General features: G+C 34.2%; 1 protein-coding gene across 1 annotated transcript in view; it reads right to left on the bottom strand.

Moving 5' to 3' along the window:
* ASCC3 (activating signal cointegrator 1 complex subunit 3) overlaps positions 1 to 27386 on the bottom strand; it is a 317774-nt gene that overhangs the window by 268989 nt on the left and 21399 nt on the right. Inside the window, exons 4-7 of the mRNA XM_007469886.1 lie at positions 15982 to 16102; positions 10521 to 10725; positions 9673 to 9814; positions 8953 to 9078 (exon numbers count right to left, since the gene is read on the bottom strand). Coding sequence (XP_007469948.1) covers positions 8953 to 9078; positions 9673 to 9814; positions 10521 to 10725; positions 15982 to 16102 — 594 coding nt within the window. The remainder of the gene's footprint in view (positions 1 to 8952; positions 9079 to 9672; positions 9815 to 10520; positions 10726 to 15981; positions 16103 to 27386) is intronic.

Genomic DNA, 27386 nt, shown 5'->3' with positions numbered 1-27386 from the left:
AAAAAAAACAAAAAAAAAAAAAAAAAAAAAAACAAGAAGAAGAAGAGGAGGAGGAGGAGAAGAAGAAGAGAAAAGAACCAAGTTTCCAGATATCCAGCTATGGGTGGCATAAAGTTGTGGCGGACAGCCCTCTTCTTTAGGGGCGTCTCAATCTTGGCATTACTGACATTTTGGTAACTCTTTGTTGTGAGAGGCTGTCATATGCACTGTATAATGTTTAGCAGCATCCTGGCTTCTATTTACTAGATGCCAGTAGCATCCTCCTAGATGTAACAAATAAGTGTCTCCAGACATTGCCAAACGTCTCCTGAGGAGGATGTGGGAGGTGGCAAAATGCCGAATGAGAACCGCTATCATAGGTAAAGAATGGAAAAGGTGGGGTGGGGTCAACTCCTTTCTCCTTTCTCATTTTACTTAAAACCTTACTTGAAAGTACAGACCTTACTTTTCATAATTTAACCGTAAGAAGACTTTTTCCTTCCTTTGATAACAACTTATCTTGGAACGCATTAGCCATTAGCCTCCTTCAGAGAGAGGTGGGAAAACATACCTTTTGTCTTGCTATACAGTCGTCCCTCAGTGTCTGAGAGGGTTGTTTCAGGACTCCAGCAGATAAAAAAAATATGCAGATGCTCGAGTCCCTTATATAAAATGGTGTAGTATTTACATATAACCTGCACACAGCTCCTGTATATTTTAAGTAATCTCTAGATTACTGTAAAACCTAATGCAAGGTAAATGCTATATAAATAGTTGGTGGCAAATTCAAGTTTTACTTTCTGGAATTTTTTTGCTGGCTATTTTCCATCCACAGTTGGTTGAATCCACGAATTCACAACCCCCAGATATGAAGGGCTGACTGTAATTCCCAATTTCCAGATTTATCTGCTGCTTTTGGTTCAGAAAGAAAAATAAAATCCACAGATAAACACTGAAGATTCTGTTAAAACACAGCTTCATGTTCTATTCCATCAGCTTTATGTCCTACTTTATTCCCTTAGAGCTGAGTTTCTCCTTTGGGGGAAGATATTTTTATTATAAAAAAATAATCAGAGAGAATTGATAGCTACAGAGATCTACAGAGAGTCTCCCTCAAGTCTTTAGGTGAGTACTAAACAGCACACATATATGAGAAAACTACCCAAGGTACAGGGAAAAAACCATCTGAATGAATTAGAGGAAGCAAATTCAAACCTGACCACACAGCATCTGGAATAGTTCTTGTTCTCACCAGCCACAGCAGCAACCACCTAATTAACTGAGAATTAGGTAGAGTACTCATAAGACTTTGTCTCAGCTGTGGGGCAAAATTAGCCCTGGACTAAAATGCTGTTCTGGTTCACCTAAGAAATTTTAAAAGCAAGACCAGAAATAATCAAACTGATCCAAAGTAACTTAACTATGTTCCAGGGAAAAAAACTCAAGAATATTTATTAAAAAAATATCCAGTACTCAACAAGGTAAAATCACAATCTCTGGGATTCAGTCAAAAAGGATCAAACAGGGCTTCCCTGGTGGCACAGTGGTTGAGAGTCTGCCTGCCAATGCAGGGGACACGGGTTTGTGCCCCAGCCCGGGAAGATCCCACATGCTGCAGAGCGGCTAGGCCCGTGAGCCATGGCTGCTGAGCCTGTGCATCCAGAGCCTGTGCTCTGCAACGGGAGAGGCCACAACAATGAGAGGCCCGTGTACCGCAAAAAAAAAAAAAAAAAAAAAAAAAAAAGGATCAAACAAACTAAAAAGCAGAAAAAAAATTATCATAAGAAATAAGAAAAACTGATTAAAACCAATCCAGAAATAACATAAATGACAGACTGTTCAAGAAACTAGATCAAGATTCAGCAAATTATGGCCTGTGGACCAAATCTGCCTGAGGCCTGTTTTCATTTGTTTTGTTTTGTTTTGTATGGCCTATAACCTAAGAATAGTTATTATATTTTGAAAGGGTACCTTAATAAAAAAGCAATAATAAATATGGAACAGAGACCCTATATGGTCCACAAAGCCTAAAATAATTATTGTCTGTTCCTTTACAGAAAAAGTCTGATGACCCCCTAAGCTCTAGAAATGATTGTGTAAGTAGAGACATAAAAGATATTAAAAGAACTCAAATCAAAATTTTAGAGATAAAACTACAATGACTGAGATGAAAAACACACTGTATGGGATTTAACAGCACTTTAGACACTACAGAAGGAAAGAATACTAAATTTGAAGACAAGGAAGTAAAAACTACCCAAAATAAAACATAAAGAAAAATACAAAACAAAACAAAATTAAAGTTAATAGAACATCATTAAGCTGTGTGACAACTTCAGGAACCCTAATATACCTATGATAAGAGTTCCTGAAAGGAGGGAAGGGGGCAGACAATTTCTGAAAAAATAATGGCTGAAAATTTCCCACATTTGATGAAAACTTTTATAAACCCACAGATCCAAGATGCTTAACCAATGCCAAGCACAAAAAACAAAAACAAAAAAAACCTGAAGAAAACCACACCATGGTAGTGGCAGAGTTTTTTCAGCTGCCAGGAGAAGTCAGATATTTGAAGCACACAAGAGATTCGAGCTAGCCTTTGCTGACTTTGAAGACGGAGTGAGCCACATGCCAAAGAATGTGGGCAGCCTTTAGGAGCTAAGAATAACAGACAGCAAGGAAATGGGGACCTCAGTTCTACAACTGCAAGGAAATAGATGTGGCCAACAACCCAAATGAATCTGAAAGGGAATCCTTCCCCAGAGCTTCCAGGTGAGAGTTCAGTCTAGCCAATACCATGATTTGGGCCTTTTGAAATCCTGAACAGAGAACCCAGTCAAGCCCACCCAAATTGGACCTCTAGAACTCTGAGATAATAAATGGATATTTTAAGTCTCTAGTATTCTGGTAATTTCTTATACAATAACAGAAAACTAATACAAAGTCACATCATAATCAAACTGCCTAAAACCAGTGATACAAAGAAAATCTTAAAAATCAGCCTAAAAAAAAAAGACACATTACATAGAGAGGAAGATTAAGAATGAGGGCATGCTTAGCAGACACAATGTAAACAAGAAGACAATGCAGCTACATCTGTAAGTACTAGGGAAAAAACTGTCAGCCTAGAATTCCATAACAAATGAAATATCTTTCAAGAACAAGGACAAAAAAAAAAGGTTTTTTTCAGACAAAGCTGAAAAAATTTATCACCAGCAGACCTGCACTACAAGAAATGAATACCAGATGGAAATCTGAATCTACCTACACAAAGGCATAAAGGTGCCAGATAGGTGCACAAGTATAAAAACTTTTCCTGGTTATTATTTAGATATCTTAAATGATACCTTTAAAAGACTGTTAAGGCAAAAAGAATAACAATGTATTGTGGAGTTTACAATAGATGTAGAAGGAGTCTACATCTACATGTTTTGTTTGTTCATTTATTTGTTTTGGTGGTAATAAGTGGTGAAAAATCTGACAAACAAATATGGCAGCAAATTTATCAGAATACTCATGGCTTTAATTGCCAGGTGAGGCTATGCATGCATCAAGGGAAATTCAAATTTGTTAAAATGATTAGAAATTTAATTTTTGCCACAGTTTCCTTCATCATGAAATTTATGAAATCTTCTTTGCTAAGATCCCTATCAGTGTGAAAAACATTGCAAACTCACTTTTCAGTTTTAAACTTTATATTTTGTTACTATTTCTTGATACCACCTCTTAAAAAGGCAGCGAGTGATTCAAGGTCATGTTCTGATGAAACTGATGATATGCCTGACAGTATAATAAGTGGGCTGTGGGATGCTTCAGGGAAAGGCTTTTTATTTGGGCCTATGTCCAGATTTTAGTGGCATTTTATCTTGTTCAAATTGATCTCATAAAAAAGATTCACATTCTGAAGTGTTTTTCTGTATGCTTCTTTTAGCTTTCTTGCCTTTGTAAATTGATTGAATCAAACTGTGTCATTAAACTCTTTAGCTTTAGGATGCACTCAGGCTCAGAGAACAAAGTAAAACCAAAGGAAAAGTAACATTTTTTATACTTCTTCTATTTCCGTTTTCCCAAACTTTAAGTCTTGAGATAACCACAAATGTTAGTAATTATAATGACTGGTTTCTTTGGTTTCTATCAATTAACTGAAAACTACCCTATGTCTTCATAGAGTGACTTATGTATTTGGAATGACAGAATAGCTGAGGAGCATAAATGAACACAGAAGTAATTTATTTAATAAATATAATTTCCAAAGAAACAATATGTCTTTTCATTTTATCCATACTATGATTGATCTCACAGTGTCAGTTTACATTTATCATTTTAAGCAAACATTTTACCTAAAATGTCTTAAGTACTCAACACACTTAAAAGTGTTTTACATATATTAACTCATTTAATCATCACAATAAAACTATGAGGTAGGTACTATCATCCCAATTTTACAAGTGAAACACTGGGTCTCAGAGAGTAACTTGCCCCAAGTCTCGCAGCTAGAATGTGGAGAGCCAAGATTCAAGCTGTCAGCTTGGACTCACAGGCCCTGCGCTTCACCAACACGCTGCCTCCCGGACTTAACATGCACAAACCTTTTCCTTTTCTCCTATTCCTCATCTTAATAAATGATACTGGCACTCGCCCTGTTACCCTGGATGTCATTCCAGTTTCTTCTCTCTGCTTCATCTCCTGTCACTTAAACCAGTCATCAGATGTTACATGTACTAACAGCTAAACTATTCTCCACTGTCCCACTTTCTATATAGGCTCCACTTTCTTCATTCAGGCACATAGCATTTCTCCCTTGAACTATTGCAGCAGTTCTACTCTCAATCATCAGCTTTTTATTGCAACCAGAGTAATTCTGGAAGTGAAAATACTTGATCATTTACTTTTTAAGAAGTAGCATTTCCCACAATATTGAGTCTAAACCTACTATGGTTTTCAAAGCCCTTCATGTGCACTATTAAGTCTCTTTTTAAACTAATTTGCTGCCACTCTCCACATGTATCTTACATGCTAATAATACTGAAATACTTGTTTACAAAAGGTCACAAACTGTTTCATGGAGCATCCTTCATCTACACCCCCCACCCTCTTTGTCTATCTGGCAAAATCCTGTGCCCTCATTCACCTTCATGACGGCTTGTCCTGTGAACTTAGTCTGCCTTCTCTGTGCCGCCATAGAAATTTGTACAACATACCCTACTGTATTAGTTATTTCCATGGAAATGGTGTGGGGCAGATACACTACACAGAATAACTTAAGACCAGGGATAATACCCTATTCATCATTTCCCCCAGAACCTAGCCTGTAAGCATGGAATTCAATAACCTGGAGTCACAGAAAATCTCAAATTTTCTACATTCAGACTTCATAGGACTCAACTTTCTTAACTTCTCAAATGAAACATTATATGCATCTTTTATATTACCTTTCCAAACTAAACAGTATATTTGGATCAGTATTTCAATTCTGCTGAATAACACTCTATTGGTTATTTAAAAAATATAACTCCCAACTGTGGAAATAGATAGCAGTCAACTTACTTAACACCAACAAAAAAAGCAAACCTCACTCTTTCACCAAAATATCAAAGACATAGTTCCGTCTGCTTAGCATCTTTCTCCTTCTCCTTTTTAAGGTAATAACAGCACTCATCTTTCTTTGGTAAACTCCTCCCTGACTCTTGGGGGCATATCCCAGGGGTTTTCTGTGGGGAAAACCCTCTTGCTTTTAGAATTAGAGGAGGGGGAAGAAGATATGCTTGGAGTTGCCATCCTATGTTCTTCCCTGATTATATGGAAAAAGCATATCTGGGAGTTGGGATGAAAAGAACCAGAGAAATAAAAGGAGGGGGAGAAGGGGTAAAAGAGAGGGAGGAGGAGATAAGGGGGAAAGGAAAGAGAAGAGAAGGAAATAAAGAGATGGAGAAAGAGAAAGACGAAGACAGAGGAAAAGATCTGATGACATCATGTGAACCTATATATCCATCTGGACACATAGGCAGCTTTATTCCTGCACATTCTGGTTAGAAAAGCCAACATTCTGCCTTCATTGCTAAAACCTGATTTCAGTTTCATTTCTCTAACTTCCAACTGAATGAGTCCTAATACAGAAACACATCAATTTTTTTTTTTTAGATTATTCCCTCTCCAAGAAAGTATAAAACCCATTTAACAGTATTAACAGAAAATTTGCACATCATTTTAGAATTTTAAAATTCTCCTTATCTTTTTAATCAAATTATAGAAGTAATTTAAGTAGAGAGGACAAATTTATCTGATGCGAAATTCAGTCAGTGAGAGAACATAAAACTGTTTTATCTATAGTTCCATAGGACTGTCAGGAATGGCATGCAATTATGATCTTAGTGAAAAGAGAAAGATACCATATACAAGAGCACTTTTCCTGATACAGAAACATCTTATGATTTTAAAGATTTTATGCCTTGCATAAAAAAGATCCAAACCAACAGAAGCATCTAACTAAACTCACATTCTGTTAACATCTATATTTTTCTCCTGAGCTCTATATTAATATCCATGGTTAACGACATCTGGTGGGATCATTATCAACATTGCTAACACGGCAAAGAGTTTACTTATGTACTTATAACGACACATTGCATTTGAATGTATTATTCCCCAATTACTGCCCCTTATGAACGTGCAAATTTAAACCACAATGAGAACTCTCTACATGCTATCAGAATGGTTAAAATAAAAATATAAATAATATATAAAAATATGAATTAAAATGGTTAAAATAAAAATTAAAAATAGTGATATCACCAAATGCTGGCAAATATGTAGAGAAACTAGATCACACTGGATTGCTGATGGGCACATAAAATGCTACTCTAGAAAAAAACTGTGGTAGTTTCTTAGAAAACTAAACACGCAACTACAATATGACCAAGTAATTGCACTCTTGGGCATTTATCCCAGAGAAATTAAAACTTATGTTCACACAAAAACCTGTACAACAATGTCTAGAGCAGCTTTAACCATGTTATCGATGCAATTATGTCCCCCCCCAAGTTTCATAAATTAAAGCCCTAACTCCCAAAGTGACCATATTTGGAGACAGGACCTTCAGGGAAGTAATTAAGGTTATATGAGGTCATCTAAATGGGGCCCTAATCCGATAGGGCTGGTGTCCTTATAAGAAGCGGAAAAGAAACCAGAGGTCTCTCTGTGTACACACACAGAGAAGAGGCCACGGGGACACAAGAGAAAACACCTGGTTGCAATCCAGGAAAAGAGTCCTCACCAGAAAACGTATCTGTTGGCACCTTGATCTGGGACTTCTAGCCTCCAGGACTGCAAAACAATAAATGTCTATTGTTTAAGCTAACTAGGCTGCGGTTACAGCAGCCCAAACAGATTCATAAAATTCATAACAGCCAAAAACTGTAAATAACACAGATGTCCTTCAACAGGTTAACAGCTAAACTGTGGTCATCCATATCATGTGTGGCAGGGAGAATAATGATCCCCAATGATGTTCACATCCTAATCCATGGAACCTACAAGTGTATTAGATTACATGGCAGAGACATTAAGGCTGCAGATGGAATTAACCCATTCAGAAATCTCTTTTACTCCTATAATCTAAATTAAAATGAACAAAGTATTTATTTGAAATAAGTATGAAAAAAACTAAGAAGCCTGGCTCATTCATTACATAGACAATGAATGTCAATGATGCTTTTATATCAAAAAATGTTAATATTTAATATATAAAATTAAATAAATCTTCATGATGATAATCCTTATAATGACTGGTAAGGTTTAACAAGAATTATATATATAATTATTTGATCCTATAGGCTCTCAGCCCTGGCTGCATTTCAGAATCAACTATAGAGCTCTAAAAATCATATTCAAAATATAGATATGTGGGCCCCTCCCAAGAGATTATGATGTAACAGGGACCGAGGCATTTGGATTTTGAAAAAGTTCTACAGATAATTCTGATGCATAGGATGAAACCCATTAATATAAGATTTAATTATAATTTTAGTCTATTATAAAAACTTATTGCAGGAAACAACTTAAAATTGTAATAATAACAAATTGGTTTAAAACTAATAAAGACATAAAATGGAATACTGTATAGTGATTTAAAATGATGCTGTAGAAATATGTCTACTGACATAGAAAGATGTATATAAGTATATATACAAACATAGAACAAAATGTGTGATATAATTCTACTTTTGTAAAAACAAAACAAACATGCACACACATGTACAGAATGGAGTCAATTTTGGTTGGCTGTAGTTATTCTTTTTGCTGCTCCTTTTGCTTGCCTATATTATTTGATATTTCTGAATGACTTCATATGACATATATATATGAAAATAAAGCAACTTCATTTTGGTGATGAAAAGGTTAACCTTAAATAATGTATATACTTTAAACTAAATGAAGAAATATTTTACTTTGAGATCAAGCAAATATGGCAAAATTTTAACAAATGGTGAATCAAGACAAAAGGGTGTAAGAATAGTACTATTCATGCATCTTTTCCATAGGACTGAAATTATTCAAAATTTAAAAGCTGAGGGAAAGTTAAATTAAATAGTTTGGAATTTGGTCCTGGACCCAAATAATATTCTATTTTATTATAGGTTGAACATTTGACCTATCAATACATGAATCCTTTAAAACAGTTTACTTAACTCAGCTTATGTAGGTTAAACCAAATATTAGCTAAAATAACCAAAATAAACATACAATTATAGAAATACATACACAAAATATACATAAATATGTTCAATGTGTAAAGAAATATATGTATATATGTGTTTTTTTTAATTTAAACTCCCCTACTTCATTAGTCACCAACTGCATGTATCTCTTTACTGTATTAACCAACTAACTTTTAAAAATAACTTTTCCAATACGAATGCATTAAAAAACATAACAAGTATCAAAAATATCAACTTTATAAAATGATAATCTTACCTCATCTAAGTCTTGGATATAAACTGGTTTTTCCTCAAACCCAACTGGCATTGGTTCACTATAAGGAATCTTTACTTCTTCATATATCTTGTTGTTCTCTCTTTGGATTCCTTCTGGTAAAATCATCTATAAATATCAAAAATTAAAATTCAATAATAATACAAAACAGAACAATTACTTTGGTAAAGATTCTTTAAGTAAAGAGAAAAACAAACACTATTTGTTTTATGACATAGCACTGGTAAATAAATTTAGCTAATTTAAAGGAAAACAAGAAAAAACAAAACAAAAACAAAAAACCACACACACAAAGCATTCATGAATCAGATACCTCATATAACACACAAACCATATTATGTTGATGAATTTTAAGTGTACATTAATTAGATGGTATTCTTGAAGACAAATGTAGTCATGTAGCCAGGGAAAATGTGTAATACACAGTGTAAAGTTTAGGCAAAAAGTGATGCAACTGCTAAAACTCAAAGACACAAGCTGCATAAATAATGAAAGGGAGGAGAAAAAATATGTTTTGAATACCTACCATGAGCTAAGAATTTTACATAAACTGCACTATTTCATTTTCCTCAATATTTAAAAATACAATTTAGCATAGAAGAGTCAACTAGTACTAGAATCACAAAAGAAACAGGGAAAATCAATGTGTCATTTCCTCAGAACAGACATGTTATCCAAAAGTGGTCATATACCAATGCATACCTTTGCACCAGCAATGAATGCAGATGTTCTCATGGCTTCAGCCTGGGAATCATAAACATGTGGATAACGTATTTTTTCAACATCCATGTCTCTCTGCCTGCTCAGAATTGGAACATTTCTAGCGTTCATAAGTGCTTGCTCTCTGTAAATACAAAAATAATAGGCTAAATCTGTAATTTTTATCTTGCAAAGGAAAGCATATACTAAAACAAAGTCATTATAATAACTTTCATGCAGCCTTCCACTATAAAAGAGAAGAAATTAAACTACACAAAGGAAGTTATTAGTGATCCTGAAATTTTGTGTAACCATATAAGCATCAACACATTTTCAGGTACTATTTTTAGATAACATCATCTGATAAGTTTGACTTAATGTTTTTTTATTTATAATTTTCTTTGTCACAATCCAAAGATATTTAACAAAGTGTAAATTCCTTTTTTTAAATGGGTTTCAATATTTAAACACCATGTATAATAATGCCTTTATTTCATTTTTCTCCTTTCTACTTCTTGATAACAATATGGGAAAATGTATTCATTAAGGTAGGAAAGAAAAAAGTCTCAAAATAAATTTGTGTACGCTTCATAAAGTTTAACCTAGTGGTGTGTGCACAGCACCAAAATCTCTCACCTACGTTGATGCAACCAAGAATATTCTAATTAAGCGGATCACTGATCTTTTATCCCAGAAAATTAGGTTTTCATACAACAAAATTCTATTCTTGTAAGAAAACGTGACTAGAAATAAGAATCATCTAAGTTGTTAAAACTAAACTAAATAATGATAATGATACATTAAAGTAGCAATTACAACACAAGCATTTTTCAGCTTCTGGCTTTTATTACCTGTGTATCCGCAATTCCTTAGGATCAAAGCACAGGAGTCCTTCTGCAATTTCTCCATCTTCTCCAGCCTTTTTTTCTCGTCTGGCAATTCTTTTTTCTTCCCGGCGATACTGTTTCATTAACTGCTTCTCTTGTTCAGACTGAATAGTGACTTGACAACCGTAATTAGGTTTAGCATTTTCTCCTAAAATTTTTTTGCAATTGTCTGCAAAGCAAATTTAAGATCATATTTTACAAGCTTAACCTTTAGGAAAACCATTGTTTTCCTTCTCACCAAAACATAAGATAGCACAATGCTCTAAGAATTCTTTTTTTTTTAACTGACACATTCAATTATACGTTTTAAGGAGAGTTTTTCTAAATCACAATTTCTAAATGGTATACTGGTTTTGGAAAAGTCAGCAGATATTTTCTTCTTACAGACTAAATAGTTTAATGTTATAAATTCTTGGATATAACATCAGGAACCTAAAACTTCTATTTCACAATTTTGAAATCTGTTTACATAATTTCAATAAATATAATAATTATCAATACTAATTAGAATTTACTGTCAACATAACAATAAAATAAAGATATTCTTTACATATAAGACACTTTTCCCTATGTAATAGGCCTTACTCTGTTAAATTGTCTGTATGTCACTACTAATTTATACATGAAATAAAATAAAACTAAAATACAGCTCAGGATATATTTAAAAGATGACTAAAGCAAATAAAGAAGCAGTATGATCCACCTTTTCATGGAAATGCAGGTTTTTTAACCATTTTTTAAATTGAAGTATAGTTAATTTATACTGTGTTAATTTCAGATGTACAGCAAAGTGATTCAACTACATATATATATATATTCTTTTTCAAATTCTTTTCCATTTTAGGTTATTACAAGATATTGAATATAGTTCCCTGTTCTATACAGTAGGTCCTTGTTATTTATTTTATATATAGTAGTGTGTATATGTTAATCCCAAACTCCTAATTTATCTCCCTTCCCCATCCCCTTTGGTAAACATAAGTTTGTTTGAGTTTATTTGAGCCTACTTCTGTTTTGCAAATAAGTTCATTTGTATCTCTTTTTTAGATTTCACATGTAAGTGATATGATATTTGTCTTTCTCTGTCTGATTTACTTCACGTAATATAACAATCTCTAGGTCCATCCATGTTGAGGCAAATGGGATTATATCATTCTTTTCTACAGTGGAGTAATATTCCATTACATAAATATACCACATCTTCTTTATCCATTCATTTGTCAATGGACACTTTGGTTGCTTCCATGTCTTGGCTATTGTAAATAGTGCTGCTATGAACACTGGGGTGCATGTGTCCCTTCAAATTAGAGTTTTCTCCAGATATATGCCCAGGAGTGGGATTGCAGGATCATATGGTGAATCTATTTTCAGTTTGGTTTTTCTTTTTTTTTTTTGTTTTTTGGTCATGCCACATAGCTTGTGGGATCTTAGTTCCCTGACCAGGGATCGAACACAGGTCCCTGCAGTGGAAGTGCAGAGTCCTAACCAGCAGACCACTAGGGAATTCCCTATTTTTAGTTTATTAAGTAACCTCCATATTAGTACATGACTCTTTTTGAATTATGGTTTTCTCAGGGTATATGCCCAGTAGTGGGATTGCTGGGTCAGATGGTAGTTCTATTTTTAGTTTTTTAAGGAACCTCCATACTGTTCTCCATAGTGGCTGTATCAATTTCCATTCCCACCAAAGGCACAAGAGGGTTTGCTTTTCTCCACATCCTCTCCAGAATTTATTATGTGTAGACTTTTTAACAGTGGCCATTCTGACTGGTGTGAGGTGATACCTCATTGTAGTTTTGATTTGGGAAATGCAGTTTTTTTTTAAATGGAAGAAGTCTAGAACCACTAAGAGGAATCAGGTCAATCAAAGCTCAGTGTTTACAAGGTACAATTTAAACCTGTGGTTGGTCAACTCAATATACAGGAAAAATTTTCTTCCAACAGGATTACTTTCCGTGTTTAATTCAATCTTTTCAAGGAGTAGTATCTCGGCTCACTGCAGCCCTAAAAGAACTGATAGGAATGTCACTGAAAGCAAACCAAGTCAATACTGTTACTGTGTTAAGGACCTACTAGGTGCCAGGCACTGCTGCTAGGCTAGGAAGACAATGAAGAATGGAATTGGTCCATACTCTGAAGGAGCACAGTGCGAGTTACTTTATCAACTTCCAAGATCCAATACAGAACAAGGAAGGAATAAGCACAGCATCAGGAGGGGGAAATTAGCTTTCTAAGTCAAATCTTCACAATTCTCAGGCATCTGTCACTATCTCATTACATGATTTTGAGTAAGTCATTTTAACTCTCAATCACATGAAATAACCCCTCCGTATAATGGCTCTATAAGTCGCAAAAAGGAAAGTGAGAAAGATTTATTACATCTCAAAATTATGAAATAAGATATAATCCCATCTATATTAGAACTACATTTTATAGCTCAAAAGCATTTTTCTAACTAAGTCTTATATGTTTTACTTTGTAAATAAATCTTATATACTATTATAATGATTGAATTTATAACCAACTAACTCTCAGTGTTAGAGAAAGAAAGCAACATACTGGCATTTTTCAAATGTACTCTGAACTATGAAAAAAATTAACCTGTTTTCAAAGTCACACATTCAACGACATAGATATTAAGCAGGATTTTTTAAAATGTGAATAATGCCATGTACTTATTACTATAAATGAATGTTAAACATTTTGTATGTGAAACTAAATACTTTGGGTGACACACTATATTTTATACTAATGACATTAACATTTTAAACAAATGTGACAGTAACAAAATACTACTGGACACATTTGTGATCATCAAAATAAGGAAATTAAAATTATAAGAAGAAAATGTCTACCTCATTGATAGCTTTATAAGGCCTCAATCAGAATATACTGAAATCCCATAAGACTGAACATAATAGGTGATTTTAAAAATCAAGTTATAAAGCACAAATGCTTAAGTGCATGATTCTCCTTATTGGGTTCAGTTAACTGTAGAGACTGACAAGAAGAAATGAAACGAATAAGCTTAACAGCAATTCTAAAACAAAATTTTACTGAAGAACACATAGAGCTTGTATCCTTTTAAAATGTTATGACAGAAAAAGTCTTGTATAACTACTCAAAACACTGTCATTTGACAGCATGAGCTAACTTAATTTTTATTTTATGATACACCTCGTACTAAACATTCTCTACAACCATCCCCAAAACAGAATTTAATTCACAACTATCCTCAATTTAGCAGTGAGTACACTATACCCACCCACTTCTCACCTACCTTACATTTCCTGGTTATAAGAACAGAGATAAAGTAGGGTGGATGTATATATATATGGATAAAAGGATTCAAAGAAATCAGTATGAAAGCTAGAAAATGCTAAATGGCAGAAAGCTATTGCTCTCTAAGACCATGATTTTGTGGAACAGAGAAAAAAGTAGGATGCAGCTGTCTTACTAAGGTAGTTTAATAGAGAATACAAATACAATTTGGCATTTTTAAGAGAATTTTGAAGGATCGTTAATATAAAATTTATATCAAAAGATATAAATGGATGAGAACAGTGATAAAGTAAGAGTCTAATGATTATCTTCTTCAAGAATATTTCTTTCTCCCTGCCCCCAAAAATAAGGAAAATCATCTTTAATGAAGATACACAAAAAACCTAATATGCTCATTGTCAGCTCTTCTTTTACCACAGTCCTTAGAAGAAGTTTGTTTAAATGCCCCCAATTTTCTATGGTATAATTATTAGTCTTAAATAGTAGCAATATTAGTAACAATCTAGCATAGACTAAAAGAGTAAAAGCCGACTGAGAAGAGTAGAAAATATTTCAGGGCAGACTGATGGTTCAAATATTTTTTAATAATTCAAATTTAATATTTGGTTTCAGGTTGAAAAGTGTGTTGCTTCTTAAAGTTATCCTAGTAGAATAAAGTTTGTGTATAAACGTTAAACAAAAATGGACATAATGAAACTATAAAACATTAACTCATCATCCACAGCTTTCTTAAAAAAATATGTGAAGCTGAACTCATTTTGAACTTTTCGTTAATAAATTAGCACTAATAAAAGGTGGAATCAGTACGTATCAGCACTTAAAAGGCTGACAAAATGAACATCAAATCCTCAGAAATTACATCGCAAGACCAGATATTTAAATTCATTCCTTTTCTTCTGGCAGATACACATTTTAAATGCTCCTAAGTTCTGCTGGCTTATTGCAATGTCTGAGTAAGCACTGTTTAACAGGTGAAAATCCTCTTACAGCAAGGTAGTTTATAAGTGTTCAATATACTTAAAGAACCAAGAGACTTGCAGAAAGACAAAGTGGCTAACTCCAATCTTCAAAGTTTCTAGAAATCTCAAAGTAACTCCAAGGCAACTATCAGTAATCAAAGTGTAGGATAAAGAAAACCCATAAGAAATTCTGGATTTAAATCAAGGTTCTTTTTGTAATTTCCTTTCAGTGCCACACTCATAAGGAAAAGGTGACTTCACTTACATAAAAGAAGGGTAAATGTTGACTAGTTTGAAGAAGGGGGTCTAATTTCTTATGCCCATGCACTTTTTAAAAATTCCAAACTATTTATAAAGCTGGCAAAGACATTTGGGTAAAGGTAAGAAACTCAGTTTTCCTACTTACCACCTAAAACCTGAGTTCGGCATCAGCTGTCTCATAGTAAGTCAGGCTTTTAAAAATAAATTTTTTTTAGCTTCCTTGACAACTCTTTCTAATTCTTCTGGGGTTTTCAAACATATGTAATACATAGCTATATGTATGTTCAACTTTCTGGGTGTGATAACTGTATTGCAGGTAAGCAGGAGACTCTTATTGTATGTTGAAATTTTATATCTGAAGTATTATAATGTCTGCAACTTCTAGTCATTGTTCAGCAAAAATTTTAAATTTGTATATGTGTGTGTCCATATGTGCATACGCCTGTGTGTGTGTGTGTGTGTGTGTGTGTGTGTGTGTGTGTGTGTGTGTGTGTGTAGAGAGAATGATAATGGGGGGTTAGAAGCAAAATGTTAATGATGGTGAATCTACATGAAGAGTATGTCAGTATTCATTACACTATCCTTGCACCACTAGTAAGGTCTGAAAGTTTTCAAAATAAAAGTGGTTATAAATTATAACTCTACTTGACCCACTGTAAGCACTATATGTATTTCCTTAAATTTTTTTTTTGCCTTTCCAAATCTTCTGCTATACCTAAACATAAACAGAATCTCTGATATAATACCCTATTTAGGGCATTGACACTTGTTTCATAATCTGCCACACCTAAAATCTACTTAAGAAAATGGTATCAGTAAGCTATATAATCAACCAAAGAATATTAAAAGTATATTTGTATTAAATAGACTGCTAAACAATGAATTTTTCCTTTAAAATAGAATTACCACTGAACACTTCTTACCTTGAAGAGCTTGCAACTTATGATCATTTGAAGAATTAAGAAATCTGTCCACAATTGTAATTCTGTTCTGGAGGAGTTTCTCAATAAGTTCAAGTCCATCAGGTCCCAGCAGTTCAAACAGCTTATAAGAGGAAAACCAAAACAAACTGTTACCTCAAAATTAATTATTTTTTCAAGTTATTAACACCCTATTCAACACAGTTATGAAGCTAAACTAATACAGAAGAAACTAAAGAGTATTTAGAAAAGAATCATAAAAAAATAATAACTTAGGAAAGTTACATTGCTTCACATTGCTAAGGAGCTTTCGGCTTCATAAGACTATCTGCAATTATATAATTAAAGAGCATGATCCAACTGTTAAAATAATTATGATTTATATATAAAACTCTAAATCACAGAATAAAAAATTCTGACACTCGTTTTTTTCTTGGTATAACCAAGTGAAATTCTAAAATTAATTTGCTTTTTAACATACCATTCTGGTTTTCCCAAATAGAGTGCAGAGTACCATTTTTCTTACAACTTACTAGTAAGAGCTATCATTTTAGAGTTAAAAATCATTATAATGTTTTAATAAATCATGACATGCCAAATTTTTAGTGCTTAAAAAACAATTAATTGTATTTTTTTGTTAAAGTGTATTTTTATTATTTTATTAATGCTCAATTAGTAAGTATCAATAATTTTCAATGCTTAATATATGTGAAATCTGAAACACAGTACTGCAAGTGCTTTCTGTAACTTTATTAAAAGTTTTTATGTATATTCTACTCTCCTATGCAGAGTGATTGCCAAAGATTAAGTTGATTCCAGAGTCAGAGAACCAGTTTTAGGATTCAGAGACTTTCAATTATATAACTGTATGAAATAACTGTGCCAGAAAGCCTTTAGATTTCCTCATATATGGTTTGGGGGTATATGTATTTTTCCTGTCCAGAAATGTTATACTTTAATTCTACATGTGAAGATTTTATATTAAACAAATTCTAACTGTTCTTAGAGAATCCACACAAATAAAAACATCATTAAAAGTAGGAATTTATGTTGAGTATATATAAGGCATTAAATATTTAGTAAATATTTTCCTTTTGCTGTTCATTTTACTGACACTACCTAAACACAAGGCCACCTGTCTTCCACCCTGTCCCCAAATGTGGACAGGCCTTATCTTTGGGCAAAACATCAAGGAAAATACTGGTGATCAAATCACTCTCACTCTGGCTGATAGGGCAGTGATTCCACACAAGGAGAGGCAAGCCTAGAATTTAGGCTACAGCCTACCCCTTCCATCAAGTACTCAGCTTCGAAAGCAGGGGTGTCACTCAGAAAGAAGCCTTCCATTGTCCCCACTCCTAGCTCCAGAGTTCTGCCTCAGAAATCTTGCCTGAGGGTAGAACCAAGCCATAAAACAGAAAGATCCCAATCTCTTCCAAAGAAATAGACCACATCTGCAACCAGGCCATGAAGTTGAAGCCAAAGGGCTATCTCAGAAAGAGCAGAGGTTGTGGTGAACCACAATTAGAAGATTCACATTTTCAACAACTAAGTTACAAGAGAGAACTGAGGGGAGAGACAACTGGGACGACCCTCTTGGGGTGAGACTATATATCAACACTGACCTTTGGAATTATTCCTTCAAAGGGGTCACAAATTTACTGGATTAGTTTATGGAGCAATTTATGTCCCAGGGGCATTTTTGTAAACATCAGAATGGTCAGCTGGGAATTAGTAAAGATCACATGTGGGTTCAAGTCCCGATCTGAACAGCTGAATGGAGTCAAGGGAAGCGTAGAAAACGGTTGTTTGTGCTGACACTACCTTCATCCCAAAGTGACTATGGGTATACTCACAGGTGCGGCTCCCTGGGGAACGACATCAGAAGCTCAACACTGTGGAGTGAGGGTAGAAGGAACTGTTTGCACTAAAATAATCCAGCAGGTCACTAAACAAACAAGCAAATGACAGTAACAAGCCCTGGAGGTGGTAGACTAGATTAAATGGACAAATTCCTAGAAAGACACAAGCTACCAAAACTAACTCAAGACAGACAACCTGAATAGACCTAAAACAAGTGAAAGATTAAATTAATAATCAAAAAACATCCACAAAGAAAAGTCCAGGTCCAGATGGCTTCAATGATGAATTCTACAAAGCATTTTAAGCTAAAACCAATTCCTCACAAACGCTTCCAAAAACAAGAGGAAAGAATATTTCACAACACATTTTATGAGGTCAATATTACTCTGACCCCACAACCAGACAAATAAGTACGTCATAAGAAAACTAAAGACCAGTACTTCTTAGGAATATGGACACAAAAATCCTCAGTGAAATACAAGCAAACCAGATCAAATCCAGCAATTTATAAAAAGAACTATATACTATGACAATGTGAGATTTATGTCAGGAATATCAGGTTAGTTCAACATAAGACAATCAATTTATATATTATAGCAATAGAATAAAAAGCAAAAATCACAAGATCAGCTCAATAGATGCAGAAGAACCATCTGATAAAACTCAACATCCTTTCATGGTAAAAACATTCAACAAGTTAGGACTAGAAAGGGACTTCTAATACCTGATAAAGGGCACCTATGAAAATCCCACAGTTAACAACATACTTAATGGTGAAACACTGGATTCGTTTCCCACTAAGAACAGAAACAAGACAAAAAAACGTGCATTTGCACATTTGAAATAAAAAGCAACCAGGTTGAAAATTAAGAGGTAAAACTATTTCTATTTATAGATCACTATGATCTTCTATGTGGAAAATACTAAAGAATGTACTAAAATACTATTAGAACTAATAAATAAGTAAAGTTTTCAAAAAGTGAGCCAAGACCATTCAGTTAGGAAAGATCAGTCTTTTCAATAAATGATGGGACAACTCGCTAGCCACATGAAATAAACTGAAGTTGGACCATTATACCATATACGAAAATTAAATCGAAATGGATCAGTGATTTACATTTAACATATAAACTTATAAAACTCTTTACAGAAGTAAGTTTAATGGGCTCAGATTTGGTAAGGGATTCTTAAATATGACACCAACAGCATGAGCAACAAAACACAGATAATTTGGACTTCATCAAAATAAGAAACATCTGCTTCAAAGGACACCATCAAGAAAGTGAATAAAACAACTCACAGAATGGGAGAAAATATCTGCAAATAATCTATCTGTTAAAGGACTTGTATCCAGAATATATAAAGAATTCTTACTACTAATAAAAAGACAACCAATGAAAAAAATGAGCAAAGGATCTGAATTTATCCAAGGAAAATATATAAATGGCCAATCAGCACGTGAAAAGATGCTCAACATCATTAGTCATCAAAGAAATGCAAAGAAGAACCACTGGAACAACTATTTTTTTAATGGAAAATCATAAGTGTTGGCAAGGATGTGGAGAAAACTCATACAGTGCAGGAATACTAAGTTGTGTAGCCATTGTGAAAAACAGTTTTCTGGTTCCTCAGTAAGTTAAACACAGAATTACAATATGACCCAGCAATTCCATTCCTAGGTATATACCCAGAAGAATTTAAAACATGTGTCCAAACAAAAACTTACACACAAACAGGGCTATTAACACAGCCAAAAGGTAGAAACAACCCAAATGCCCATCAACTCATGCATGGATAAACAAAATGTGGTATACATCCACACCACAGAATATTACTAAGCCATAAAAATGAATGAAGTAGGGCTTCCCTGGTGGCGCAGTGGTTAAGAATCCGCCTGCCAATGCAGGGGACACGGGTTCGAACCCTGGTCAGGGAAGATCCCACATGCCACAGAGCAACTAAGCCTGTACGCCACAACTACTGAAGCCCGTGCACCTAGAGCCCATGCTCCGCAGCAAGAGAAGCCAGAGCAATGAGAAGCCCATGCACTGCAACAAAGAGTAGTCCCTGCCTGCCACAACTAGAGAAAGCCTGCACGCAGCAACGAAGACCCAACACAGACAAAAATAAATAAAATAAATAAATTTATTTTTTAAAAAAAGGAATGAAGTAGTGTACAACATGGATGAACCTTCAAAACATTTTTCTAAGTGAAAGAAGCCAGTCACAGAAGGCCATGCATTATGATTCCATTTATATGAAATGTCCTAAATAAGGAAATTTCTAGAGACAGAAAGTAGGCTAGTGGTTGTTTAGGGCTTGGGGGTTGGGAGAAGGGGGTGGGGGAGTAGGGGAATACTAGCTAAAGGCTTAGGATTTCTTCTTGAGGTTTTGTAAATGCTCTAAAATTGACTGTGGTGATGGTTGCACATATCTATAAATATACTAAAAAACACTGCTTTATAAACATTTTAAGTGGGTGAATTGTACGGTATATGAACTATATATTAATGAAGCTATTTTTTAAAACTACGAACCAAAATGACTTAGATATTAAAAGTAACCAATAAACTGTTGAGGGTTGAAAAATAAAGATTAAATACAATTTTCCTGATAAGCATTTTAAGTGAGTGTTTTGAATTGCTTTTAGACACAAGCCCCATGCTTAAGGTAAGGGTGATGTTGAAGAATAAGCAAATTCAAAAAAGATAAATGTAATACATACCTACAAAGATACCTTCTCCCCCCATATTCCAAACAAATTGTAATAGCAAATGCTCTCTACATACAGCATGAAATGTCTTTTATATGCTATCAACTTTCAAAGAACATGTTAATTCTTAAATTGAGACCATTTCCTCATTAAGAATGTGATTTATTGTGGCAGCTACCCTTGCATATTTGAAATATAATGTTGACATATGATAAATTAGAGATTCAGAAATTTTTAGTCCAACATAATTTTAGGAAACCACCAATGTATTTGGAAGATAACTTCTAGATAAAACATCTCAGATATAGAATCACAGCACAAAGAGCATGTTATTTCTTAAAAATAATACACCTAAGACCTAGCAAAAGAGACAAGAAGGCTGTTTTGCTCTGAATAGCAGGACTTCCATAACCCAAAATGAAGAATCCCCAGCAGAATTCTGAGATCAGCTGCCATCAGATTTAAAGCAATCCCAAATTACGCTTTCCCTAACATTTGCCATTTTCATCTACACTGAGAGCAGGTGCAGTTCTCATTCAAGATTCGCACTACAAACTAATTTGGCACTGAGAGTGACTGTCTGTAAAGGTACAACTGTCTGGATCATTGCTCTATACACTGACACAAGTTCCAGAAGCTATCAAATTGAAAAAAAAGGCGGGAAAAGTTAGCTATGGGTAGAGAAACAGGCATCAACTACAGAGTTTAAAAAAACAGAAGTGCAGCTCTCAAAACAATAAAAAGGCAAGTTTTACTACTCTGGCTATAAATTAAGGATATGAGAGTCAAAGGAAACACAATAGGAATAGACAGGTAATATCTTTTTCCTGGTAGATTTTGCTAAAGCCATTATTATCTATTAAGGAACTTCTCAATAGACAAAGGTGCTCAGGGTTCTCATTGTTATTATAATTCCTTTTTCATTAAATTAAATTATCAAATTAAAGTAGTTCTTCATTAAAGTAAAAAAATTAACCAACAGACTATGTTCCTGAGATGCCAAAAAAAAAAAATTATCGCAGAACTTGCACAGACTACCTTTTAAAGTTTTTTAAAAATTTTTTTTGGCCACACTGCACAGCATGTGGGATCTTATAGTCCCTCGACCAGGGATCGAACCCAGTCCCTCTGCCTTGAAAGCACAGAGTCTTAACCACTGGACTACCAGGGAAGTCCCCGTACAGACTAACATTACTAATAAGCAGCATTACTTCCTTATTTCTTACACTTGTAACAGATGAATGTAGTTTGTCAATCTCTCAGGAAAGGTAAACTCCACTTTCCACTGTATTCTGTGTTATATCATTTTTATTCCAATAGGAACAATGCTCTAGTGGATGCTATATCCCCAACACAGTATCAAAATGAATCACACACATTACATCATCATAAAAGCAAAATATAAAGTAATGAAAACCTTTAAATAATATATCACAGAAAATTATACTATAAATCTTAGGAAAATTGGTAACAAAAAGTTATAATGGGCCTAAATAAGAACTATAAATCTGTTCAAGAGCTGGGGTATGCAGATATGCTGAGGGTTTGTGAAACCACAGAATAAACATGACAAACACACTTGCATTATGGGTTTACTCAAAGATTTAGAGGCAAAACATTATTTCCAAGTAAAAGGCAATTCTGGTCATGTTAATGTCCTGTTTGAACCCTATTTCTCAGGTTAGTCAAAACATGTTGAACAAAGTATTTAATCACTAAAACAGGCTTTAACGATAATAAAATTCATATTTATAAAAGGTTTGTCAGTTCCATTCTGTTTCCATCTAGTCAATATAAAAGAGTTCATTAAAAGTCAAAAATAAGTCTATCTGAAGTTCCGAAAAGACCTCTTTCAAAAGAGAGACCAACCATTCTCCCTAGCAAATAGTCAACGGGCATTCTGAAAAACAGCTAGTGATGCACAGTAGGCATAATATCTTGATGTGAATGAGGTATCCTTTTGGACAATACAGTTAAGTGGATTATGGAATTATGCTCAATATGGAGATCACCCACTAAAGTTGTTCTTTAAAGAGTGGTCATGGCTCTGCCCTGTTCAAAATTTTATCAATTACATATATATAAACTAGAAGATATTAAATTAAATTTGTTAAAGGTGTTAATTTAGTTCATGATAGAATCAAAATTTTAAAATTGTCTAAATAGTCCGATATAATCTGGCCAGACCTAAGGAGAAGCAATGGAGGTAAATATAAAACCCCACAATTAGGTTTAAAAAACTCATGTGTACTTGTACAAGATGGGGAAACCTTATCCCACAAATAAATTCCTAAGAAAAATCCTGAAAGGGTAGGGGGTTGGTTATTTACAGGTTCAATATGAATAAATAATGTAATAAAGGCTAGGGAAAAATTTAATGTAGTAATAGCAATACTGTATCTCCAAAACCCCATTTAGCATCTCAAAGGATACTACACTGATTGAACCATATTTAGAGGGCTGAGTTCAATTCTAATCTATACTTTTTAAGAAGGTTACAATAAAAAAACTAAAGAAAAGAACATGAAAAGGGAAGTAAAAATAAGATATATCTATGCAAACTGTTACTATTATCCATTCTGTCTGAAGGATAGCAGATCTGTTACTATTATCCATTCTGTTTGAAGGATACTCATTCATAGATTTGATAAAGATAATGAATATTATTCTGGTCCCATCTTCCTGGATCATCCTCCATGCATCACTCCACATTGCTAAATACCCCTTATCCTTCTTGAAACATACTTTTCCTCTGATATCCTTGACAAACCATTCTTTTTTTTTAAGCTATTTTATTTTATTTTATTGAAGTAGAGTTGATTTACAGTGCTGTGCCAATCTCTGCTGTGCAGCAAAGTGACTCAGTTATACACATAGAGGCATTCTTTTTTTATATTCTTTTCCATTATGGTTTATCACAGGATATTGAGTATAGTTCCCTGTGCTAGACAGTAGGACCTTGTTGGTAGATGCATAGTTTGCATCTACCAACCCCAAACTCCCAGTCTATCCCTCTCCCTCCCCTTCTCCTGCTTGGCAACCACAAGTCTGTTGTCTAGACACACCATTCTTTTGATATGTATCCTACCACTCTGACTGGTACATTCCTATCTCTTCTTTAGGCTCCCTTTGACTATTAAATGTTGGAGTTCCTTAAGGTTTAATCCCAGGCTTTCTCTTCCACTCCATGTTCTCTCCTTAGCTGTTCACATGCAAGCCCTCAGCTCCCATTAGGAAGCATATACTGAAAACTCATAAAATCACACATCCTTCCCAGATCTCTACTCTGAGCTTCATTTAACAAATTGTCCAGTTATCATCCTCACTTGGAGGTCTTAAGGCCTCTCACAATTCCACATACGTCCAAAACCATCTCTTGGTTTTCCACCCACTTCACTCTAAGTATTCTTTATTTCCAAGAATGGCATTGCCATCCTTCCAGTTACACAAAAGCCTAAAATGCACCCTTACCACCTCTTTATGCATCGCACCCAATCCTACTCCGTCATCCACTTCACTATTAAATTCTCTCGATCTCAACTACTAAACAGATTTCAAGCCTTTCTCCTTGTCTGTTTTAAGATCCCAAACAGTTATTGCCTGTACCATGCAAAGGGCTTCCTAAATAGTTTCTGCACATCTATCCAAAACACATTCCAATCCATTCTCCACAAAGCAATGACAGATGTTAGGAAATGTAGGTCTGATCAACGTATGCTACCTTCCCTCCAACCCTTGCCAACAAACTTCCAATTGCTCTCCATTGTTCTCAAGATGAGGTACTGAATTGAACTGAACACAGCAGAACCTCAAAACATCAAAAAGTGCTACACTAAGAGTCAAAAATACTGATGAATATTCAATTACATTGGGCTTCCCTGGTGGCGCAGTGGTTGGGGGTCCGCCTGCCGGTGCGGGGGGCGCGGGTTCGTGCCCCGGTCCGGGAGGGTCCCGCGTGCCGCGGGGCGGCTGGGCCAAAAAAAAAAAAAAAAAGTTTGGAGGCCAATGCTTTAAAGTATCATTCTGTTATGAAAGTTTTGCACAATGTTAAGTTTTCTTATTTGGATATATCTTATAACCAATATTTATATTTAATATAATATTTTTTCTGAAAATGTTCTTACATGAATGGTGTTTCTGAAAATGGTCAGTAGAATTATAATATTATAATTTAAATTATACAATTATAATTTAAATCATATAATTATATGTAAATTATAAATTAAATTATACTAAATATATAAATTATTCAATATATTAAATATTAAATTATATTTAATTTATAATTATAGAATGTAAGGAAATACAGATTAGGTACAATCCACTGATACCACTGCTACTCATATTTTCAAAACTTCTGTGTAAGTGCATTCTACATCAGCAACTCAGTTTTTACTTTATATTACCCCCTGTCAGTCAACTTAATTTAATAGTTTACCAAGCTTATGAACACTAGTAACACACAGCAGTTTAGGTTAGGAGAAAGTCAGTCCGGGCTCAAATCATAAGCCTGCTTCTCATTGGCTTTAGGAGCTTAGACATCTGCGCTGAGCCTCCTTTTCTCACTTGTAAAGTGGGAATAAGAGTACATACATACCCTTCACAGGGTTGTGATGTGAACTAAATAATGTATGTAAATGTATATGACACAGTGCCTTGCATATAAGTAATTAACATTAGGTATTTAGTTTTACCAAAGTAAATGAATCATAATCAAATACGGGAGTAAGAAAAGTACACAAAATAATTTGTATCACGGTGAAAATGATAACAAAACCTAATACTTGTACACTAGTTATGTCCCAGGCAAGTAATTAAGTGCTTTACGTCTAAAGCAAACATTTTCACAGTCTTCATCTGAAGAAATATTCAGTGAATCTTTGCTAATTATACATAATACTAATGCATTTATCATTTAAAAGCAATCATGATAGAATAATAATTCAAAGAAAATACTACAAAAGTATGGATAATCAACTATCACTTGTCAGGAAATAAATGAACATACAACAAATATTAACACAAATATCTGACATGTATATTTACTTCAGCATTTTTTCTCAAGAAAGTGTGCTCATGATTGTAAATATGTGCATGCATATATTCTAACTCCAACTTCTGCTAGTAAAATTATTCTTGGTTCAATGGTGAAACTAAATACAATATATCCTAGTGTTCTGTAAAAAGCAGCGATAGATTTGAAACCATTGCTTCAACTAAAACTTTAAGCACTGGTTAGATCACAGCTTCCTTAACCTTCCTGACAACCACCAGTATGTCTCCTCCATTTCAGTCTGTTAAATACAAGAACCAGATGAATCTCCCTCACAGCTTTCACATACACCCATACATTGTAGAAACTACAATGGGGTCATCTCATCTAAGCTCAGTTTAGAAGGGACCTTGGAGGACATCTAAACAAAGCTCTCAAAAATCAATAATTACTGCCAAAGGAGTCCGAAAAACAGGACAGCTGAGAACACGGGCTTGGACTCAGAACTAAGTTTATCAATTTTGTCAATTCCTACTTATATGACTATGGGAACTTTCTTAAGCTCTCTGTGCCTCAGCTTTCCTGTCTGTTAAAAGAAATTAGCATGGTATCTGACAACAGGTGCTCTATACATATTTACTGCTGTTATTGACTTTTTTTTTTCTGGCTAATGAACACTCAGCATACTTCCACCAGCAAGTAGACCACTTCATAAGGAAACTCATGCCACTGCTAGAGGATGCTTAAAGTCAAAAAATCCTTCCGTACATTGAGCCCAATCAGACTCACTATAGCTTTCACCTAACACTGGCTGTGCCCTCTGGGGTTACAGAGAATGATCTTAATAATATTTCTACAAGACAGCCCTTCAAAAATTTAAAGATAAGGCCAAGTAAAGTATTAGGCACACTTCACTCGTAAGTTCTTTCCTTCCCAGGTAAACATAAATCAATTCCTTACTATTAGTCATATAACTTGGTTTCTTGATGATTCTTTATCCAGGTTCGTTTAGAAATCTACCTTTTACTGAGCCTTTTACTTTTAATGGCATCCAAAACTGAGCATAACGTTTCAAATATAATTTGATTGGGGCAGATCACAGAGATTAAAACAACTCTGGACTAGATGTTAAACTTTTCTAAACACAGCTTAAATTGGTAACAATATCACACTATTGGCTCAAACTGAATGTGTAGCCAAGTAAAAGTATTTGGTTTTAGTTTTTTTCCACATAAATTCCTAGTAGGCAGATTCCCATATCCTGTACTTTATATAGTAATTTTCAAGCCCCAAATTTCAAATAGATCCCTTATAAATTTCATTTTCTTCTTTTTTGTTTGTTTGTTTTTTTAGTCTTTAGAGAGCTTTTAAAATCTGGATTCTGGCAATCTATTATATCAGTAAACACTATCAGTGTTGAACCAGTCCAGAACACAAGTTCAATAACTGTGCCTTTATACAAATTATTGATTAAAGTACTGAGGATAGGACAAAAGTAAAAAACTACAGGATAAAGAATGGAGACCTGATTCCAAATTGGCAAGGAACCAATATTTACAATAAGGTTTTTCAATCAACTATTAACTCCATTTAACTGTATTAATCAGTGCTGACATTTCTCGATATATCTTGTCTAATTTAGATTCTTCACTATCTAGTATTGCAGCCACTAGTCACACAAGGCTATTTGTATGCCAAGTAATTACAATTAAACAAAATATGAAATACAATTCCTCAGTTACATTTAACCATGTTTCAAGAGATCAGCAGCCACATGTGGCTAGTGACTACTGTGTTGAAGAGCAAACAAAATATTTCAATCATCACAAAAAGACAGCA

Source organism: Lipotes vexillifer, unplaced genomic scaffold (assembly GCF_000442215.2).
Source record: "Lipotes vexillifer unplaced genomic scaffold, Lipotes_vexillifer_v1.1 scaffold2083, whole genome shotgun sequence".
NCBI lineage: Eukaryota > Metazoa > Chordata > Mammalia > Artiodactyla > Lipotidae > Lipotes > Lipotes vexillifer.
This window is presented reverse-complemented; position numbering and strand designations above follow the sequence as displayed.